Genomic DNA, 24,818 nt, shown 5'->3' with positions numbered 1-24,818 from the left:
ACAGAATAAAATAGTCGAATTGGGTAAGGGTGAGTTGAACAAGGGTAATTTATTTGACCTTTTTAAAAACTTTTACATATATATATTTGTGTAATTTTTTATTATATGTATATCTTTATTGTTTTTACAATTTTATAGACACAAAACAAAACAAAAAGAAAAAAAATTAAAAAAAATGCAGTTTTGAAAAATATTTTAATAGCATAATCTGGTTGTTGAATTGCTTGCTGCTTAAAAAATTTTTTAATCAACCAAAAAAATGGAAACAGTAGTTGTCAAGGATGAAATTGATGATTCACTTTACAGGTATTATAAAGATTTAACCAATAATATTTGACATATAAAGTCAAATATTATTGGTTAAATTTTAAATTAAAAAAAAATCATTAGGAAAAATTTTTTTATTTATTTATTCATTTTTTTGTTTCAAAAAATTTTGAGCTAATTAAATAATTTTTATTATGTTTATTCTTTGAGGCAGATTAGGGCTCCTTAGCTATGGAAAACTTACCTAGAAGTAGTCTTACTTAGAAGTAGTATAAAAGTCAAATAAAATAGTTATAGGTAAGAGAAGAAGGAGCTTGGATGGTAATTTTACTATTGGTCATATCCCAAAAAAAAAAAGCAATCATAAAAAAAAAGTTTTCCTAAGTAAAACAAGTTCATGCTAGTCGAAGCATAGGCTCTTGGTTGTAAAAAGCTGGTTAAACTTATTCATAATATAATATACTCCATAATTTATAAATGGAAAACCAACCTAACCATACATGTACAGTTTGGATGGTTAAGAGTCTTGAACTTAAAAAATAGGACCATGAACCTTAACGTAAAAAAAATATTCTGCTATTTGTTCTTATCACTATTTATTGTATTTTATTAGCCGTCAAAGATATGTACTTGGTGACAATGCTATGCAAAAACTTGCAAAATCAAATGTTCTTATTGTAGGTTTAGGAGGACTTGGTGTTGAAGTTGGTATGTTTTGTTGATTATTTTTAACTTTTATTATCTTTAATAAAGATTTAAAATTATTTCAATAGTAAAATAAAGGAGAGTGTATATAATCATGTTTTTTTATTTTTAGCAAAAAATGTTATTTTGGCTGGCGTGAATGTATGTATATTTTATTGTTATGTATGTATGTGTGTGTGTGTGTATATATATATATATATATATATATATATATATATATATATATATATATATATATATATATATATACACACACATGCATAAAATAAAAAATGTTTCATATAAATACAAATCAAAGTTATTAAAATAAAAACATTAAGTCTAATGTTTCATTCAAATTTTAATTGTTTATGAGACACAAATATCGCAAAAAGTGACCAATGGAGCCGCCTTGGTACATAGATCTGGGAGATGTGAAAATAAAAACAGATTTTAGGTGTTGTCAATGAATAAAAAATAAAAATTATAAGAAAATATAAAATGTGTGGTAAGACTTGTGAAGTAGAAAAACGAAGAATAGATACTCAGGGGGCAGGTGGAGTAATAACTAACGCTCTAGTCAGTCTGTGTGTAGAACATATCCAACAAAGAACAGTTATTTGATTTACTGTTTTTAGAGACTGTTGATGTCTAAAGTGCATAAGCATGTTCCGTTTGGTTGTCTAGTATGGTCTCATTATGCTTTTGTTCACTTTCAAATCGGGTGAATAGAAAGCATAATACACTCACTTTTTGCACTTATAGGCTAGCACATCGGACCCAGACGTGAGACCTACAGAATGGATGTTAATTGATTTAATGCACACATTAGTCACTGTAGGCCACAAGCCATAACTCTTAGCCAAAAGAGCTACGGCCCTGTACTGGTGTGGAGTAATGTGCTATGAAGTGAGATTTTAGATCCAAGCACTTTGTCAGTGAGCACTGATCCAACATGAATTGTGGAGCTTCCAAATGAACGTATGCACGATTGTCAGCATAGTCATTAGGTTATTGAGCACCACAACCACATCCAGCCAGATAACCTAATAAATCTTTGTGGTGTACATTGGAAGAAGTTAGGCTCACTAGCTACAAAGAATAAATTTTTGACTGTTTATGCAACACAATGATCGCAAAAAGTGACCAACAAAGCGGTTCAGTTGTGTAGACCTCGGTGATGTGATAATAGAATCAGATTATAGATGATGTCATTTGGGTAAAAACATAAATGAATATAAAGACTATTTAGTAGAACAAAATTTCATAACTCAGGGAGAGGGGAACCATAAGTCACGCTCAAGTCATTCTTAGCAAATGGTAAGACAAAGGTCTATGAGTTAATAATGGCTACCACAACTAAAAATAGCGCACAATATAAAAATAAAATATAAAAAAAGTAAATAATAAAATTGTAACTACTGTAACTATTATATTACATATTATATATTATATTATAAAAAAATTTGTAACTATTATATTTCTAGGTAATTACATATGTATTTATGGCCACACCATGTGATGTGCATGGTGTGGCCATAAATAAATATGTAAATACCTAGACATAAATATTATGCACACTTACACTAGAAGAAACCTGTACACATGCACATCAAAGTAATTAAAATAATAACGTAAAGACTAATGTTTTATTTAAATTCTAAATAAAGTAACTTAAATGGCGATTAAGTAATTAAAATTAAAACCGCAAAAATATTTTTAAAATAAAATACTTACTTTAAGAATGACAAAACAAATGTTTTATTTAAGTTCTAAATATAATAATTCATACCTAGAAGTGTATTTATGATTTTTTGTAAAGGTATTTGATGAACAAAAAAAATTAATTGCATTAAAAAAGACAATTTTTTTTGGCAAGCATTTTTTATACACTTGCTGAAATTTTTGCGGGCATGTGGGCAAGCGCAAAATGGCTTATGGGCAAAAGCGCTGGCTAAGCGCTTTTGCGCTTAGCCAGCACAGACTGGTATATAAGCGCAGCGCAGATGGTATAAGAGAAGACTGATATATGTATATATATAAAACATATATATATAATAAATATATATGTATATATTGTATATATTTAAACAAGATAATGCTAGTTAGGCTATAGGAATTAAGGTCAGTATTTGGCAATGCTGACCTAACTGCTGACCTGAATAAGTTTGAGGTTGACAAAAAATTGCCAACCTTGTTTCTATGTTTTATGGTAAGACCTTTGTATCAAATAATTTTTGTCGACCTGATGCCGACCACTAAAAGAAGAGGTCGGCAAATTATTGTCGGCCTCATTTTTCCTAGTTCCCAGGGTTGATATATATATATATATTTTTTTAGGGTGGATAAAAAAGCAACATTTTTGCAAAATATTTATTGTGTTCTATATTGTGTTCTATATAATAAAATAACACTGGATTTAAAAGTTTTTTGATTAAAAATTTATTTTCGGGTTGTCTTATATTTTTATATAATTTCACTTCATTAGATCTCCTTTTGGTTTTCAAATGAAGTGAAATTGTATAAAAATTTCAAAAATAATAATAATTTTATGAAAAGTATATCTTGTTGGAACACAAATAAAGGGAAATTCTATAAAATTTCAAAAATAATAATCATTTTATAAAAATATTTTAAAAAATTTAGTGTTTTTTTGTTGTATTACCACAAACTTTTGTTTGTGGTAATACAACAAAAAAATATGTTAAATAAGTTTTCTTCCTAATAAGTTGCTTTCAGCACATCACGACTAAGGGCATTTGAACAGAGGTTTAAAAATTGGCTCCGGCTCCATTAGAATTTTTGGCTCCTGCTCTGGAGCTGCTCTGGAGTGGCTCCACATAAAGCAAATCTAAAAAAAAAAATTATCTAAAATTACCCAATAATTAATACACTGGAAACAGATAGACTTATTTGTGTGCATACAAGCTTGTGAAAAGTGTTTTTTTTTTTCGTTTTTTTTTTTTTAATATAAATTAATGCTGCTAATTTAGTTAGAAAACAAAAATTGCTTTGCCTATTCAAAAAGAAGAAGTGTCAAAGAAAAGTGAAAAAAATCTGCCTTTCTTTCTATTTTATATGCGTCTGTAATTATATTTGCGTTTTGGTATTTATAAAAACAAGAAAATTTTTTGAAGTTAAATTACAAATAATGTTAACCTATAACTCATCGATGATAAAGTTTGTTTATATATAAAAAAAAAGTTAAATGTTTTCTCTGACAAGCGATTTATTCAAGTTTTAATGAAAAATTTCTGTAGTCAACCATTTCTATAATACTTTAGTATCAATTACAAGATATTATAACATGCTATATACTGTCGAATGACAATTTATTATGGCCACCCACATTTTTTTACATTCTCAAGTTTCAAAGTCTAATATTTTAATATTTTTTTGTGATTTATGTACTCAAAATTAATTTTTATTTAAGAAATGGGTATTTTTTTGACAAATAAAAAACATTTTATAAATTGTTAATAAATTTTATTATTCAAATATTACTACAAATATATTCAAGATCAATATTTGATTATAGTGATTCCCTCTTTTGCCTCTATTATTGCAAGAACCATTTTTGGCATACTTTTGATACATTTTTCAGCTATTTTCTGCAATCTTTCATTATGGACCTAGTGGTAAACAATTTTTTTGACATATTTTTGATGCGTTTTTTAGCCATTTCCTTCAATTCTTTAATATGGTTCCAATGGTGAATATATTCTTTTTATTAAATACACTTTACTTGTAATATTTTCTTTAGGTATTTGCTTCTTTAGGAGCACCCAAACATTTTCTATAGGATTTATGTCAGGAGAGTTTCCTGGCCAATCAAGTAATGAAATATTTTGTTCTGATAGATATTTTTTAACTGATTTAGTTGTGTGACATGGTGCCCTGTCCTGCATAAAGGCTTTTTTTCACCTGGACTAAACCATTCTGCCAATTGTGGCAACAATATTTGCCTTCCCATTCCCCTTCCACATATCACTGACTAGATCATCATAGAGGTGGATTGTTTAACAGTTTGAATGATGCAGTCCAATAAGTATTTTTCCCCTTTTTTTCTTTTTACATATTGAGCCTTTTTTGTTAAAACTTGGAAAGTACTCTCGTCGTTAAAGCGTATCTTAAAATATTATACAAGGATTGTTAAGTGAATATTTAAAGTTTGGTGTAATAAAGTGGGTATTTTAAATATATCTAAATTAATTTTACCAATTTCCAATCATCTTCTGTTAAATTCCTTTACTTTTTTGCCCACTCCTGCCTTTTTTTCACCATTTTGGTATCAGTGTAGGCTTCTTAGCTGGATGTCGTAAAATGTAACCAAGATCGTGTAGGAGACATTGAACCGTTCTCTTTGACATTTTGACTCCAGATTGGTCCAGCTTATTAGTTATTTCATTGTTGGTGGCCTGTGTATTTTCTAGAACAATCTTGGTAAGTATTCTTTTCCTGCGTGGTGTTATATTTCTCTTCTTTCCGCATTTACTAACCCTCTTTGGCATCAAATTCTCCATATTAGCCATTTTTTGTGTATATTTTGTACAGAAACCTGCAAAATGCCACATTTTTTGACAATTTCTCGTTGAGAAAGATTAGTATTTATTAAAAGTGCCCTGATTTCAGCAATTTTTTGTGGTAACAAGTCCTTTTTTTTCCCCATAACTAAAATAAGATATCACATTTCACTACTACAGTTAAGAATTTGCTTTGGTACTCATAACTTTAAAAATATCAAATCAAATACAATTATTTTTACTTTAAAATAAAAGGAAATATTCAAGAAACAATATTTTTACTGATTTAAATAAATATTTTGATGATAACCTAACAAACGAATTCAAAACTCTGTTAATAAAACTTAACAAGTGTACAGCAAAAAGATTATAATTAAGATGACATTATACAAAATGGCTATCAAAAGTGACGGTGTTGCCAGTATCAAAAAAAAAAGCACTGAGTTTATGAGTTAAAACTTCATTTTTAAACAAAAGATTAACTTTCAGTAATGAATTTTTACTCTTCATATGAAAAAAATGAGATTAAACTTCAAAATGATCAAAATTCATAGGTGGCCATAATAAATTGTCACGCGACTGTATATATATATACAATCGTATGACAGTTTATTATGGCCACCTACATTTTTTCCATCAGTTTTTACAATTTTATCTACCAAAGACATATTCTAATAAAAAATCAGGTTGTGTGTTAATAAAAAATTACCATTTTATAAGAATAAATACACTTTAATAAAAAATATTCATATAATATCTTAGTTACAATCAATATTTTGTAACCCCCCCCCTTTTGCATCAATTACTGCCTGTACCCTTTTAGGCATGCTTTTTATGCAGTTTTCTGCCATTTCCTGCAATCTTGCATTGTGGTTCCAATGTTTTATAATACTTTCTATTAGAACCACCTTGTTTGTAATATTTTCCTTGGCCACCTACTTTTTTAATAGCTCCCAAACATTCTCTATAGGATTGAGATCCGGCGAATTTCCCGGCCAGTCCAACAAAGGAATATTTTTATCTTTCAAAAAGATTTTGATAGACTTAGCCGTATGGCATGGTGCTCCATCTTGCATGAATGTTTTGTTTTCCTCTGGACCAAACCATTCCGTCAATTGGGGTAACAATCTTTGTTGCAGGACATTTTTATACTGCACCTGGTTCATTATCCCTTGAACAATGTACAGCCTTCCCATTCCTTTCCCACAAATGACCGACCAAATCATCACCGAGGTTGGATGTTTGACGGTTTGAATAATACAGCTACTTAAATATTTCTCTCCAACCTTCTTTTTCACGTATTGTGCTTTTTTTGATAAGACTTGGAACGTGCTCTCATCACTAAAGCAAACCTAAAAATATTATACGATGGTTCATTGACCACAATGCATGGATTATCTAAAAAATTTAAAGTATTATTTAATAAAATAATCTGTTATACCGTTTTCCAATCGTCTTCAGTCTAATTTCTATATTTTTTTGCCCATTCTAATCGCTTCTCCATCATTTTTGGCGTTAATTTTGGCTTTTTAGCCGGACGGCTTGAGCTGTAGCCAAGATCGTGTAGACGACGCTGAACCGTTCTCTTGGACATCTTAACACCAGAGCTCTCCAACTTCTCAGTGATATCATCATTTGATGCTAGCCTATCTTGCAATACTATTTTGGTAAGAATTCTTTCACCTCGTGGAGTAAGAATTCTTTTTTTACCACAGTTCCCAGTCCTTTTTGGAGTCAGGTTTTCCATGTTGACAATTTTTTTTTGGATATTCTGCACTGACACTCTAGAAACATTACATCTTCTGGCGATTCCTCTTTAGGAAAAACCAGTATTTGTAAGAAGTGCTTGGATTTCACTTTTTTTTTCTAGAGATAAGTTCTTTTTTTTGCCCATTTCTAAAAAAATAACCAATTTTAGTACGAAAATTTCTATTATTACTTAAAATAATTTTAATCACAAAATACTGAGTGAAATAAAAATATTTTTATGTTAATTTATGTAATGTAATATGCTTAAAGTAATATTAGTCGATTTGAGTACTTACTTTAATGATAACTTTGAAAAATATACCAATACTAACAGAGAGTATTCACCACGTGCACTGTAAGAATAGCGGTCTCCAGATGGCGTCATACAAAATGGCTGTCAAAAATGACAGTGTTTACACCAGCATAAAATTTTAAATAATTTTGTCAATGTATAACTATATTGTATGCATCCAAATAAATTAAATTATATAATTTTGAACTATAATGCCAAGGAAACAAAAGATAAGCAAGGTATGTTAAAATTTATTGGGTGGCCATAATAAATTGTCATACGACTGTATATATATATATATGTATATATATATATATATATATATATATATATATATATATATATATATATATATATATATATATATATATATAGATATAAATTATTTTTTTTGTTATCTTCACTTCCAACAAGGCTGCAAGCAACCACTATAAGAGTTGGAAGTTACTGGAAGAGAAAAGATGAAGTTTATAGAGCAAGATAACGGTTGACAGATGACTTAAAAGATTGCAAATTATATGATTCAGGAAAACAAGATGAAGGAAGCAGATTCCAAAGAACTGATGTTTAAGGAAAAAAACACTTGACGAATAAGAACTTTTGGAGCACTTAGGAATAGTCACAGTAAAAGAATGACACTTAATTGAATGACGAGTAACACAAGAATGAATTTTAGTAGATGGCACAAGAAACGCTAGCTCTTTAGAGCAGCACCCATTATAGTATTTATTGAAAAGAGAGAGGGAAGCAACATTACAGCAATGTGACAATGGTTGAAGGTTGGCTGCAATGTAGGTCAAACTATGTTAACAATGGGTTTTTGCATCGTGTCTAAAAGAGTAAGGGGATCATTCAAAGATCCGCTGCAGATATGGCAGCAGTATTCTATACAAAGACGGAATTGATATTTTTAAAGATAAAGAATAGAATCAGAATAGAGTAAGAAAATTGCGAGCACGATAAAGAGATGTAATTTTAGCAGATGCTAATTTTACAACCGATTTGATATATGGTTTGCAAGAAAAATGGGAAGTAAGAGTTAATCCTAGAAGACAAAGGGTAGATGACTCATTGAGTACATTACCATTCATAAATATAGGAAGATCTAGATTATTGTGACAATGATTAGATTTTGTGACAAGGATTTTTTCTGTTAGGTTTTTTCATTAACTTTGACATTAGCACAAGTCATATGTTCATTTCAATCATGGATAGATAATTTTAGCACAGCAAAATGTTAGAAAAAAAAAACTAACATGTAGTTAAGTAGCTTTGCTTTTAAACAATAGTCCTTAAAGTCTTAATAATGATAAGGAATTTTTTCATTAACTTGTTTGAGGGTCCTTATTAATCCAAGCGGACTATAAAAATCAGCTATCCTTGTGAGCTTTTCAATTTAATTATGTGCATAATAGGAAGTAAGTATTTTGTAGTAACATAAATGTTTGTAGTAACATAAATGACTTGGAAGTAAGTATTTTGTAATGTAACATACTATTTGAAATTATAATGTTCTGATTTTGAGGGACACAACAGTCAGACCAAGTAACTAAGTTTTTCATGTTGCTTTTCCTCTACCACAACTTCTAATATCTTGCAAAAGACACTAAAGAAATGCTTGCTGGTATTGTCTACCATTGATTCAGTCCATAATGCTCAGTTTTGTTGTTTGGCTCTTGTATAATATACTGCCAAATTAATCACACTTTGCTTTCTCTCATAAAAAATAGTTTCATTTTCAACATTAATCACACTTTGCTTTCTCATAAAAAATAATTTCATTTCCAACATTAATCAACTTTGTTTTCTCATCAAAAATAGTTTCATTGTCAACCATTAATCACACTTTGCTTTCTCTCATGAAAAATAGTTTCATTGCCAACATTAATCAGACTTTACTTTCTCTCAAAAAAATTTCCAACATTACATTCATCTTAATTGTCAGTACTTTTAAAAGTCTTGTTAAAAACCTTTTTTAATTTATAATACAGCCTGCTTTTTAATATTGCTAATAAATGTTTTAGTACTAATTGTTCAATTTTTTAAATATTACTAATGTATATGATGTAGTTAATTACAGTTATATTATTTTGTCCATCAACTATATTCAAAATTATATATTCATTAACTGACCATTAGAGATAAGAAATGGGTAATAAACATGCAGTTGGGGCTAAACACAGTTAAACGTCCTTACATTGACTGAGAGTTAAAGGTATGCATGGCAAAATGTTCATTAACTAACAGTATGTTTGTTAGAAGACTAAATTATCATTATTAAATTAAAAATAAGAGTTATACCTTATAAAAGCCATTTATTTTTGTTTTTAATAGTTATTTCAACGCTGATAGAAACCAGTACTTTTTGTTGTGCAATATAACGTCATAAAAAAGATTTACAAAATAGATTTTTTTTCTTTACATCAACTTCAAATTAGAACACTATACGTGGATATGGAGACCAATGTTTTTATATGACTTTTGATGAGCATGAAATTCTCTATCATAATATATTTACTGAAAAAAATTTAGAAAAGTTTGCAGTTAGTGTTTACCCTAACCTTTTAGTTGGAACCTTGTCAAACTAATTATTAGTTAATTATACCTGCAGATAGAATTTTGGCACATAGGTAGTTTTTTTATTTTAGGCTAGATTGCAGTAAATTTTAGTTTATTTTGTTTTTCATAATACAAATAGTCCAATAAAGTCATAATCTTAATTTAGGCAAAAATGTTGGTTAGAATCTTGTTACTAATATTTTTCAGTTTTTTGAAAAATATAATTTTAAGAGAGACTTTCTGTAAGAATCAGCCAAAAACACCAAATTTTTACTTTCAAAATTGCTAATTTTTTAATATTTGTTGCTATTCATACTAGAATTCCAAAATTTTTTCAAGAAATATTAATTGTTTCTCTTGATATTAGACGTCAAAGTTTGACTAAAATTTTTGAAATATTGACTAAATGGTGTTGAAGGCATGTTTAAAATCGAAAAAAAAAAAAACTAAGTAAATACTTTACAATGAGTAACTTGATTATTGTTTATTGGCTAGTTCAGACTGAAAATTAATAAAATTGGTAAAGAAAATTTTTTTCCTTGACTTAATATCATGCTTCAAAATATGCAAAAAATGATTTTTTTTTGTCATTTTTAATCTTCGTTTTCATTTGAAGCTGTGAATATCCCATAATTTTTTTTGTTATTATAAATCTTTACCTAGTTAAGTACCTAAAAGTATAAAAACATCTATGGGTAAGTAAAGGCTTAGCCGCAAAATCCAACTCAAAAACAAAATTCTAATTGCATTAATTGATGACACAATTATGGTTAAAACCTTGGGTTTACAAATATTCTATAAAACGTAACGTAAACATATTTTAATTATTTATCAGATAGAAGAATAATAATTGTGGGGCACATTTGAGAGTTATTTAAAAAAATGTACATGTTGTTTTACAATAATTTTTTTCTTTTAAAACTTAACTTTTTTTTTAGCTCATTAGATCATTAGTTTATTAGCTTTTTCAAAATCATTTGTTGCTAAGAATAATCATCGTGGTGGTTAATTGGAGTTGGAGGACTTATTTTACTTAAGATGTCATTATCTAAATATACCATGCTATCCTTCTGATTAGACCATTGATAATAGTTTTTTCTTTATGAAACACTTTTCATACAGTCAATTAAATTACTAACTTCAGTTATCTGAAAATATATTTTAACACAAAATTTATGGATAAATGAAGCTTCATTTCTATAATAAGTTTTAATATTGTTTTTGATGTAATGTTAGCTTTTTACTTAGTTTTATGTATTATAAGTTTTTGTTTTAACAATATATATACAAAATTTTTACCTCTGCAACAACTCCTGAATACCATTGGTTTTTGTGAACAACTGCCATCCAACTATCTTTCCACCATATTAAAGAAAGTATGGTTGCAAGTTTATGTATTTCTTCTCGATATTTCTTGGCTTCTTCGTTTTCAACTTCATTGTTAATGTCTTCTTCATTAGTCGGAGCAGTCAATTTTTTTAATTCTTAATAGATTACTCCATCTAGAGAACAAAGATCTTATTTGTTGGCTTGAAACAAGCTCATTAGCTGTAAGATGTTTTCTTATCACTGTGTTTACATCTGCTGGTGACATCTTTTTTCCTGTATTTTCTCCTTTTATGAAGTATTCATAAAGAAGTTTATTCAGCTTGATGGAAAAACGAAAAGTCTTTCCTGTTGGCATTGCTCAACCTAATTTATGGAAGTTTTGAGAATATATGTTGTTTATTGGGGTAGGCGTGATCTTAACCAATGCAGTTGTAGAATTAGAATGAATTTGCAAAGTTATATTCAACTTTTCAGTATAAACTTTTTTTACTTTATCTAAAAAAGAAGATTGTTCAAATCTTTTGTGCTGTTTAAAAAAGAAGATTGTTCAGATCTTTTGTGTTGTTTAAAAAAGAAGATTGTTCAGATCTTTTGTGCTGTTCTGTCAGCATATGCTCTTCTAGCTCAACAATAGTTTCAAAAGATTCAATACCACAACACACAATTTCTTATCTTCTTTTTTTCACTCAGGGTTTTTCGCCTAAATTTTCCTTTAGTACTTGTGAATGGAGCAAGCAATTCAATTGATGGTTCAACTGAAAGGTTGTGGTAAATCATTTTAAATCCATCTCCAATTTCATTGTATCGCCACAAAGTCATGTAGTTTTCATGGAACTCATAGGAGTAGTAGTTGCTTATATTTGGAATTTTAGGACCAGTTAAATAAACATTCTCAATTTTTGCTACACTATCCACAACATTTTTGATGCCATAACCATATTTCACTGCTTTTGCAACATTTACTGCTGTTACTATGTCATTGGCAGCATATATGTAACTTCCTAGTGTTGTTTTAGCAGATGCACTTTCCCTATCAAGTTGGTCTTTTCCACAGCAAGGCTCATTAAAGTCGTACCGTAGAAGTGTAAAGTTTTTTTATTTTTGCAGAGCAAAATAAATTAAACAAAACTTTGAGCAAAATAAAGTACATAAATTCAACAGAATAGTTAGCATTATCCGATTTTTCAAAAATATTTACAATTTCTGGCTCATCTAGTCAAAACTAATTTAGAACTGATTTTGCAAAAGAGATAACAAAGTAAACACCTTAATTGCAGCGATATAAAATTGTTTGATAAACATGCTTTTTGAGAATGTCATTTTTTTGTTAAAAAAACACATTTATATGCATACTTATGCCTTTTTTCCCAAAGTAGTCCTTCTTACCCTCTATAAACTTTACGGGTAATATCTTCTGTAAATAATCTTTCAACCAAAATGCTGTTTTTTTATCTAGTTGTTTATATGCATCATTCTTTGCCTTTTTCTGTTGTGCATATCTTAATAGGTGTTTCATGTATTCTGTGATGCTGCCTATTGATATTTTAACATCATCACTAACATTGCATCTACATTTGAAGTAGGTTACATGTAAGGTCCACAATTATTCCGTAGATTAAAGGTAAATACTAGTTTTTTTAAATTGAAGTTTACAGTGAACCATAATTGTGTCACAATCAATGCGTCAGAAGATTAGAATTTCGTTTTTGAGTTGGTTTTTGCGGCTAAGCTTTTACTTACCCATAGGTGTTTTTATACTTCTAGGTACTTAACTAGGTAAAGATTTATAATAACAGAAAAAATTATGGGATATTCACAGCTTCGAATGAAGACAAATATAAAATAAAAAATGACAAACAAATCATTTTTTGCATATTTTGAAGCATGATATTAAGTCAAGGAAAAACATTTTTTTTACCAATTTTATTAATTTTTGGTTTGAATTTGCCAATAAACAATAATCATGTGAAATACTCATTGTAAAATATTTACTTAGTTTTTTTTTTTCAAGTTTCAACGCCATTTAGTCAATATTTCAAAAATTTTAGTCAAACTTTGACATTTAGTATTTAGAGAAGCAATTAATATTTTTTGAAAAAATTTTGAAATGGAGTTTCAAGTATGAATAGCAACAACATATTAAAAAATTAGCAGTTTTAAAGAGGGTCACTATATCAAAACTATGTAAAAACTAATGTCAAAATTAATACATCAGTTTTTTTGTTAGCTTAGTTACAAGTTGTTTTCTAGTCAAAACAACTTGTAACTAAGTTTAAAGTTGGTACATAATCATTTTTTATGGGGCTGAATACAAAAATATTGAGATAATCGAATTAAAGATTTAGATGGTTATTACTTGATTTAAAAAACGTCAAGACAAATTTCCTGTTCTATTACTATGGGTTGCGCTTTTGCCAACTCCTAGAATTGCCCAGTTCTCATGGATTCAAGTTTTTTTCAAATGAAAGCAGACATGTTAGACCATCTTGATATAAAATGTGGTTTCGGTCTCTTGGAGCCATGTTAAAAGGTATGTTGTTTTAAAATTTAGACCAAAAACTCTTTATTTGGGCTCACATTCTCCATTATAAATTTTGTTGCATTACCTTTTCATAAATAGTTTTAATAATAAATAATAAAAATTATTATCTGACAAAATTTTTTATGGTGTTGAAATTAATGGTTTATGGTGTTGAAAATTTTTTCAACACCATAAAAAATTTTCGATGATGATTTTTTAAATCAAAAAATCATCATCGAAAATTTTTTTAGATTAGAAATCTCTTTCAGCGAAAGAAATGATGTATGACAGTTTAATATAAATAATGGTTTAGGTCTCTTAAAACAAAGAAGAAATAAGTTGGTATAATTCTGTAAATTTCTACTCATGGTTATAAGTTCATGGTAAGACGTTTTAAGGCCTACAACATTCAATATAACTTTCTTGTTTTAGTGTACTGTACACAATAATATGTAGAGTCAGTACTCGAAGTGGAGAAAAAAAGTAACAGGATGGTATTCCGTAAATTAAGAATATCATCCCGCCTAATCATTGTTACATATAGAGATTTATAAAAAAGTGGTGGGATGGTTTATACTTTATGAAAAGGTGACGGGATGGCATTCCACCGCATCCCGCCCCACTTCAAGCACTGTGTAGAGTACACCAAAATGAGATTGGTTTTATAAACACTGCCTGTAATACAAAAGAGCTTTTAATATATATATAAAATTGTTACCAAGGCTATCTTAAACTGAAAGTTGTTTGGTGTCTACTTCTGCACTTTTAAAGGCAGGGCTAACAAAAAGAACCAACCTAAAAAAGCCCACCTTAAAAAAACCTCAAAAAACCCAAACATATTTGTGTTTTTTTTTTGTTTTTAAAAAAAAAAAAGTGGAAAGTTGTCAAGCAAAAAAATTATGCTACAGTTTACTAGACTGTCGACTTGTTCTTGTTTAGTGCATACAACCTTAAAACATTAAATACATTTGTTATGTGCATGCAAGTTTGCAACATGTTTGCTCATTTAATGAGAGACATGTTGGAAACTTGTATGCACTTTACAAGGACAAGGTTTGTTGATGAAAATTATACTTATGCTCATCTGTCTATTCTACAGGTTTTACAAATTTTATATTAGTTAGAAGTTTACAACATATATCATAAACTGACTATGAACAGTGAGGTGAAAATGAACATCAGTACCAACTTTACTAAAAGATAAAGAAACACACACAATAGAGCTATATATTGTGTTACTTTGGTTCAGTTGCATAACTGAGGTGATAAAAATCTTCCAGGAAAAAATAAAGAACCTGGTAGTGAAGACACCGTACTGGTTCTTAATGAATCCATTTTAGATATTCTCAAGAACAATCTAAGCTTAAACACAAATGGACTTGCAAAATGAATCTATCTATTAAATCTAAAAAATAAAAACATTATGAAGTGTTCAATGTCACCCAAAATCCACTAATTATTATTCTCATCCTGTTTTAAAAATTATGATCATATAAAATAAGAAAATAATTATATTTACTGCATAGTGTTGATCAGACCTAGGACTATTCCAGGAAGCTGGGTAGTATAATTAAAAAAAAAAAAAGAGCAATTAGGCTAACAGTTTTCTATGATGCAAAAATGTTTAAAGTATGTTCATTGTCATCCCAATTAATGATAATTTACAAGGTTGCAAACATGTTGCAAACTTGTAGGTTACATATTAACTTATGCAAACTAGTTTTTGAAGTGACGTTGAACATGTTAGTATAAAAACTTATTTGCAACATATTGTCTTACCAACTTTGAATAACTCATGTTTTTAATATAATACAATTAAATAATATCATTTAAAGTTGAAGAAGTCCTCTTGTGCACTATAGATATAATATGGTAGTAGGCTAGTGGTTAAATATTTGGCTTACAATCAAGAGGTTGAGATTCCCTTGTTTAAAAATGTTAGTGTTTCTAAGTTAAGGATTAAGAGAGAATTTTTAAAAAAATTGAGCTACCTTGACTGCAGTGGAAACTAAAGCAATAGAAAGGTGAATTATGAAATTAAAAAAGAAAGTTATTGGACACGTGCAATAATAAAAATTTGGAATTTTGATCAGTTTTTAAAAAAACCCAAAATACCCATAAAACCCAAAAAAACTCATTTGGGTTGTGTTTTTTTATCATTTGGGTTGTTTTTTTGTTAGTTTGATATTGATTGTTGTTTGCCCAGTTCTGAATAAATTCCAATTGAGCACTGTTAGCTGTGGTGGAGAAACTTAATTTTCATACAAGACTTTAATTATTTAATCTAAAATTAGATTAAAATTTTAGACTTAAACATTACATCTTATATTACAAAGTGACATAAAAGTTACTGTGACACTGTTTGCCTGTCAGTAGTAAGTGTAATTATGATAAAAAAACTAATGACCATCCAAAGTTCTTCATTAAAATATTTTTCAACATTTTTTGATTTAGCATCCTTAAAAATGGTCAGGTAACAATTTTAAAAAATTGAAAAGGTACTACTTTAAAATCCATATTGGCAGTCATGAAGAAAAAATAGTACTTACTACACTGAATTTCAAATTTAAATCATTTTAAATCATTTCGAGTTAAGACCTCAAATTTTGCATCATCATGTTTGATAGGTATTAATGATAAAAGTTTAAAGAAAACCTGAGGGGAGAAGGAGGGGGGGGGAGGGAATCTGAGAGGGTTGGGTGGAAATTTAAAATTTTTTGACCTACTTTTACATAAAGTTGTCTAATGGTTAAATGGGCTTTATCATCATAGTGATAAATGATAAAATCTCTGTTATATACTAATAATCTATTAACCATGTTTTAAGTGGATTTCTATTAGTGGCAAATATTACAACAAAGATTGCTTTTTTTTTTTAAGTCTAAGACGTTTTTTTTTGATAGCTTTGGAGCAATGAAGCAGAAAGTTTTTTGTTTTTATTCATCATTTTTAATTTAGATATCAGATTTATTTGTAGTTTTTATGTTGTATTTTTTTATGTTGTACTATTTTTGATTCTAATTTTATGCATGATTTTAGTCGTTGACATTATTGGATGAAAAGATTTGTCAAGAGATTGATCTTGGAACACAATTTTTTTTGACTCAGCAAGATGTTAATAATAAACTATCCAGGTAAAAATTACTGAATATTGAAAAGTATTTTAACATTGAAATGTTTTGTAATTGTGTTTTTTTATGTTATTTATTTATATTTAATATCATAAGTAGAAATAATAGTTGGTAGATACAGCTCGTAAACTTTAAAAATTTAAAGTTTCGAAAAAATTAGAAGCTGCCTCAACTAGAGTGTATTTGTATAATGTAATATACAGGGATTATCTTTAACAAAGTATATCCAGAATTTTGGATATTTCTTTTGAACTCTAATTTTTATGGAAATCCAATAAGTGGATCTTGACATTAGTTGTAATTTTCTTCTCAAGGAAGTATCCTATGTTGTATTTTCGAAACACAATATAAAAATTCAATAACATTTTGTAATGTTTCTACTTTACCAGATACTTGGGTGGTTAGTAATTCATTAATGCCCAGTGATATTTGAGTGTCCAGTGATACAATGAGTGTCTAGTGATATTTTAGTGTTCAATTCTTACAAAATTGTTATTTCAATAATGAATGATTTTTTGTAAGTTCAAGAGCATATCAAGAATAATATATTAATACTATATTATTATAGGAATCAATATATGATATATTAGCATTCATATGTTCATGTAACTGGAGTTTAAACATTTATTTAAGCATGAGAAATGTTCTACTTCTTCTCTGATAACAGCAAGGAATAATAACTGTTAACATTTTACTTTTTCTTTGATTACAGTAAAGATCCGATAACAGATTATCTCTGAAAGGGTTCTTTTAGGAAAATAATCTGGGTGGTGGTACCATCCATATTATTGATATCATGGTGATACCACCATCAGGAGGTATCACCATGGCGTCTTCACTTTCTAAATATGTTCTGAATACACCCAAATATGTTCAATGCTGTCCTAAGATCAGTTATTCCAATATTGTATTATCGCTGTCCCAAGACCTGTTATTCTATTGTTAACTATTATATAACTAGAAAATTCATGTGCGCCCATGGGCGCCCATTTTTAGCAACCTTTCACACTTTTAAATGATAATTATTTTGAGAAGTGAAGCCGGTGAAGGGAAATAAATCTTATATATTACACATACCTAATGAGTGTTAATAAGTAAAAAATAATTAAAATTAATAATTTAAATGACTTAAAACGAATATTAAAAATAAAAAATTCTAAGTTGAAAAATTTCATTAAAGAATTTCTTTATAAACTATATTACTCTTAAGCTCCTAATAATAGAAGGGGGGGGGGGGTATTATTAATTTATTATTTTTTTATTAATTTATTTATTAATAATTTATTAATTTATTATTTTTTAATAATTTAATTTTTATTAATTAACTTATTAATTTTTGGAAATTTTTCCCACTCACCCCAAGCTTATTAATTTTTAATTGTTGTCAGCAAAAACTTTATATCACAAAACAAAACAAAAAAAAATTAGTGAAAATTGGCCTTAAAAATTAAAAAATAATACTTTCAGTCATTGATAAAAGCAAAAAAAGTGTAAACAGGCTTTAAAAGTCACCGACCCGGTAAATCTCGATTCAGCATATTAAATCCTATTGAAATTATGATAAAACAGCTGTTCAAAAATGCGCATTTGACTGCAAGCCACGCTAGAATTAAATAGTTTTAAGGGTATTTTGTAAAAAATATTAGTTTTGATTTATAAACTAAACTTTTTTTATAAAAAATACTTATATTGTATTATAAAAAAATTCCTACTCCCCCTTATTAACCCCCCCTTCCCCCTCCTCCCTCCTTGTATTAAGGACTTGAGAGTATGAGCTTTAACGATAACGTTTTTCTTTAAAAGCAAGACATGTTATGCGCATTTATGTTATTTATTAACTGAATTACTTAATTATTTATTACCCGCGCTGTCTTTTATTATATTAATATTTATTATTATTAATATATTAGCATCAATTGTTAATTAATAAAAAAATAATCTAAAAAAAACAAAAAAAGACTCCAATAGGAATTGAACCCAGAGTGCAGGTACCTCTATCAAATTTATTAACCACTACACCACACATGTTGTAACTCAATAAGTTAATAAAGTTTAATTAAAATGAATTTGTTTTGACGCATGATAATTTTTAAGTAATTAATGTGCTATAAAATGGAATAACTTCCGCATGATTAGTATGTAAGTGTTACGTCAGCGTTACACTATCAGGGAATCAGTGACCTGGGTATACATATTAGATATTGTATTATAATATTGTATTATAGTATTGTATTATAGAGAATTTGTTTGAAAAATATTTATGCTAATATAAATTTGTTAAAAACTTATAAAAATATATTAAAAATAAAATATCAATTGATATAATTTTTTAAACAAAGTATTGTATTTTTAAATTTTGCAACTAAAACAATTTCTTTTATAAATAGTGAGGAAAACAAGTTTAAATTTTTTTTACGCTATAAATATCAAAAATTTGGGAATTTAACCATCTTTGCATATCAGAATTTCAAAAGGTTTATCATTCGTTAAAAAAAAAAAAATATTTTCACAATAATTTATAAAAAAGTAACTCATCTCTAAAATTCTTTTTCTTTGACTTAAAAAACACTTAATTTAAGTAGTGTTGCAATTTAAAATTATGGACAAAAAAAAACTAATAAAAGTTAAGATATCAATATACAAATAGCATGTTTATATACTAGTATCAATTAAATATATATTTATTTTAAAAAAGGGAAGAAAGAACACCAAATTATTTTTTTAAAGAAACTCAATGTCACACCATTAAAAAACACTTTTATAATGTACAGTGTTGGCCAAATTAATTGAAATCAGTCACAAATAAGCAAATTTTTGACAAATCACTTTTACTCAGTCCCAAAATTACATAAAATTGCATTCAAAAACACTGTTCATATAAAGTTCAGTACAGATATTGTTGTTTAGTACTTGGTGAAGTAAGCTTTAACCTTCAGAAGTGTTTGTATTCTTTCTGGCATGAGAACCAGAGATGCGCAGTTGTCAGCCAATTCAACATTTCTTTTTTTTGAATTAATAAGCTCTTCTATCAACTGTTGCTTGTTTGCAATCTTTTTTTTTCTCACGTCAGCTTCAAGAATCAATCACAAATTCTCAAGAGGGTTCATGTCTGGGCTATTGCCTGACCATTGTAAAATCCTAATATCCTCTGAAATCAGATACTGGGCAACTTTACTTCCCTAATGGCAAGATACTCCATCATGCATAAAAAATAAGTCGTCCTGTAATCCTTTCTTTGCATCCACTCCATCAACTGTGGAACAAGATTTTTCCAAAACAGTCTTGCACTGGTCCTGCATCATTGTACCCTCTACAATACACAACTTACCTGTGCCAAAAATGCTCATTACACTCCATATCATAACCTGCATTGGGTGCTTAACATGCTGAACAATGCAGTCTTCTCTTATTTCCTCTCTAACTTTTCATCTTACATACTGCATTTGTTGTTCAGAACATTGAATAAAACTCTCATCACTGGAAGCAACTCTTTCCTAATCTTCTTTTATCCAGGAGCAAAAGTGCTTAACCCAGTTGAGACGTTTGGTTTTCATTTGAGGAGGTAGTTTTTACTTCTTCAATGGACAACAAGTTTTAACCTCCATGTCAAACTATTTTCTTCTAAATGTTCAGTCACTAATAGAAATGCTGTGCTTTTCCATAATACCCTGCAACAGTTTACTTGTTGCTTTTGTAATCTTTTTACACTCTTGTACCAGATAATCTCTTGTGCTTGTTATTCTTTTGCAACCACATTTTGACTTGCCTCTGGATGAAAAATTCAATCTCAAACACAGCTTCTTTCAAAGTCTGTAAATAGGCGCTTCACTAACACTAATTTTAATAGAAATATCCTTCCTCTGAAGTCCTTGTATTAGAAGACTTTCAACTTCAGCCCACTTTTTTGGAGTAAGATCGCCCCTTTTTACCATACGACTAATTCAATAAAAGCTTTTAAAATCACGCACAAGTCTTGATTAATCAATAAACTTTGTTTATCTTTAGTCGCGATGTCATGTCAACCAGATCAAAGATTATTTAGCATGCTTTTTGGATTTTATTTTTATTTTATTGAAATATGTGCAAAAACTCAGTGATTTTATGTGAAGTCAACACTGTAATGTTTTAACAAATACAAAACTATTATCAGAAATTTATAATTCAAAATAATTGTTGGCAGAATTATTATAAGGTTATTATTTTATCGAATCTTTTTCTGACCACAACTTGTAAGGGTTTGCTGTCTAATTCAAATGAACAGTTTCATATAAAATCTAGTTTCATTTGTAATTTAAATTTTCTTTTCCACATCTTCATACTATGAATACACATATTATGTGTAAATTTTTTTTAAAGATGAAGTGGAGATAAATCAATTTTTAGAAACAAAATTTCTAAGTATTTATACTTTTTTTTCATAATTTTTTAGATTTAGATTTTTGTTTTATTGAAAAATAATAAAATAGTTTTAAAGGTATTTAACCATTATTACGGAATAAGTATAAATAAGAATTTGTAGAAAAAAAAAACATTGATTTTATATGAACCTCATCTTTAATGTAAACAATAGGATAAAAGAAACTAAAATAAACAATATATATTTAAAAAGTGGAATTTTGAGTTTCCTAATGTCATTTTTCTTTTAAATGTTTTTATTTAATATGAAAGTTTTTTGTTTTTTTTTTAATATAATTTTAATGTATTTTATTCTAACCAAAATGCAATAAATATATGCATATTAATTTTTTATTCAAAAATAAACTTTACTTTAATGTTTGAAAAATGCTTTTTTCACTATTCTTAACTAAATTTATATTGATTGATAAATTTTAAATTTCATATAATAATCTCTTAGTGTTCAAAAGTTATGACCATATAAAATTTGTAACCTTCTCAAACTGAGGCGGTTAGATAACTATCAAAAAAGCATTAGTGTTTTTTTGTAAATTTATTTTTATCTAATAGTTTTGTTAAATTACATCATGTGGTGCAAATATTACTTTCAAACCATGCTTCTACTCAATGTCAACAATATATAAAATGGTTGCTTTTTTTAAAATTTTTTAGTTTTGCTTCTTTTGAGTACCAGGTTGACATACTTTTCAAGAAACATTTTTTTGATAATATTAGAGACCCACCAAATATTTAAAAGAAATATTTAAAATTGAAAAAATTGATATTAATATATCAAAAAATGTATATATACATTTTTTGATATATTAATATCATTTTTTTTAATTTTCTTCTTGTGCATTATCCTCCCCAAGGCTTAGTTCCACTACAAGTGAGGCCTCTGTTTTCATTTTCTATGCAAATAAACAAAATAAATGATTTTTAGAGCATCAGCATGTAGATCACGTCTTGCAGAATTAAATCCACATGTTTCAGTACAAGTTATAAAAGATGATATACTCAGTAATCTTCCATCTTTAAAGTCTTATCATGTGAGTTTAAACTTCTGGTTTACATTAGAATTTTAGTTAACTTTTATACTAAAATCTAATTTATGAATTAATTTTATTTTTTAAATAGTTTTGTTTTAAGCTTGTTTAATCTTTTATTTTTTTGTCAATAGTGCGTGGTAATTACTGAGATACCTTTTTCTGACCAAGTTATTTTAAATAACTTTTGTCGTGAGCAAACACCACCCATTTATGTAAGTTTGAAAAGTTATTAATAATAATTATTATTAGTTATACTCAGCATTATTCATTAATTAATATTTGTTATTTGACACATTTTTTAATTATAATTTTATAATGAAAATATTTTGATATTTGTTAACAATATTTAGTTTATGTAAAATATTAAAAAACATAAATATATTTTGTAAATATTTTTCATAAAGAATTTATAATTATATTAAAATTTTTTTTTCTCCATATTAACTTTAGTTTATAAACACTTTACCTACAAATAATCTTGTTAAAACATTTATTTTTCTCTTACTCTCTCTTAATCAGGTTCACCTTCATTAGATTCATCTTCATAGGTTCACTTTTATTATATCATTGTACTTCTTACAACTATTGCGCACAACCATTGCACTTCTAAAAACTATTTTGAATTGGGTTCTTTTTGTGATTTTCTTTATAATGGTCTTTGGGACTGGTGACTTTTGTCTTTGCTGAAAATTAAACCTCCTGTGTAATCTCTTGGATTTAGGTAGCTTTTAATTAGTTTAAGTCAACTCTTATTCTATCCCATGCCTTGCTTTTTGTTCATCTGCCATTTCTAATTGTGCTTATATTATTTTTTCACTAGACCGAATCTCAAAGGACTCCAGAGACTTGGACCTATTGTGTGTTATTAACAAAAACAAGTCTAATACTAATCACAGATCCTATTTCTTTTCCTAAAAGGCAAATTTGTTGCAAATATTTTATCTCTGATTTATCTGTTGTACCTAATACTCTTATATACATCTCAATCAGGTTACTTGATTACTGCATATTTTGTTCATTCAAGCTTTGGTTGTCACTTTTTACAGCTTGTGGTATGGACAAAATTCCTTTCACTGTCTTTGTAAAATTGTTTTCCACAACTATCTTGAATGCTCTCTAAACTATTTAACAATTTGAATCTGCTTAATTAAAATTATTAAAAACTCTGATGATTGTTCTGAATATTTAAACTAGCCAATCAGACTTCTTAATATTATTTAAAAGTTCTTTTAGTCTTTAATTACTTTAAACTTCTAATATTTTTAATTTGATATCTTTCTGATATCATTATCTTAATAATGTTTAAAGCAAGTTCAAAGTTATGTGAGGTATCTAAATTATCTTTAGATATCTTAGTTATTACAAATACTTCAATACTACATTGCTACATAAGTATTTGCTATGTATATATGTATATATATATATATATATATATATATATATATATATATATACACACACACACATATTTAAACAATTTTAAAATGTGTTCTACAAAATAGAGTGCTCAACGTTCTTAAAAGAACAGAACAATTATAAAGTAGTTGAAAATTACTTAACAAAAAAATTTTTTTTTTTGTTTTTTTGTTTTTCTTTATTCACTTTAAGTAATTGGTCTTCATTGGGACTGTCTTCTCACTGCTTTGAACTCATATCTTTAGAGTCTAAATAAAATATTCACAAAGTTTTTTTTACTAAAGTTTAACAAGGATATAAACAATTTAATAAACTTTAATAAGGATATAAACAATTTAATAAAGAAAACAAATACCTTCTTAACAAAAATTTTTTTTTTCACCCTGACAGATTAGTTACTCTATGTTTGCTTTACCAATGTTAAAAAGATTTTCTATTATACCTTTAAAAAAATTTACTTATATAATAAAATGCTCTACATATCTATATATATTATATCATTATTAATATATTATATCATTATAATATACAATTAAAATGATATAATATGTTAGTAATGATATAATATGTTATTTCATTAAAATATATTATGTCATTATGTAAATCTACATACAAGCAATTCCACAGCGGAAAATGAAAAAGTAGTCAAATTTTATTCTCTTTTTTGTCAACTTTTAGCAAATGAATATTGATGTGGACACAAAGTTTATTTAAAATATATCTTTGATACTAAAATTAATTTAAGTCATTTTTATGCTTCTAAAAGTTAAGGTTTTTCACATTGTCATATGGTAAAAGTATTATTGTAAAATGTTATTTTAATCATGAATTTATTTGCATAATCGGAGTTAATTTAGTTTGAAAATGGTGCTAACATGTTCAAATTGTTTTTGGTCAGATTTT

At 27.6% G+C, this 24,818-nt stretch overlaps 1 protein-coding gene across 2 annotated transcripts in view; it reads left to right on the top strand.

Moving 5' to 3' along the window:
• Positions 1 to 134: 134 nt before the first annotated feature.
• LOC100202304 (ubiquitin-like modifier-activating enzyme 6) overlaps positions 135 to 24,818 on the top strand; it is a 67,190-nt gene continuing 42,506 nt past the window's right edge. The window contains exons 1-6 of one of the 2 annotated variants that reach the window (XM_065816288.1): positions 135 to 306; positions 881 to 975; positions 1,085 to 1,113; positions 16,964 to 17,058; positions 22,394 to 22,499; positions 22,631 to 22,711. In XM_065816288.1, the coding sequence (XP_065672360.1) occupies positions 260 to 306; positions 881 to 975; positions 1,085 to 1,113; positions 16,964 to 17,058; positions 22,394 to 22,499; positions 22,631 to 22,711 (453 nt within the window). In that variant the 5' untranslated portion in view covers positions 135 to 259. The remainder of the gene's footprint in view (positions 307 to 880; positions 976 to 1,084; positions 1,114 to 16,963; positions 17,059 to 22,393; positions 22,500 to 22,630; positions 22,712 to 24,818) is intronic. The other variant, XM_065816287.1, reaches the window with a different exon arrangement.

The sequence above is a fragment of the Hydra vulgaris genome, chromosome 13 (genome assembly GCF_038396675.1).
Source record: "Hydra vulgaris chromosome 13, alternate assembly HydraT2T_AEP".
Lineage (NCBI taxonomy): Eukaryota > Metazoa > Cnidaria > Hydrozoa > Anthoathecata > Hydridae > Hydra > Hydra vulgaris.
Note: the sequence above shows the minus strand (reverse complement) of the source record. Positions and strands in the feature narration are given on the sequence as shown.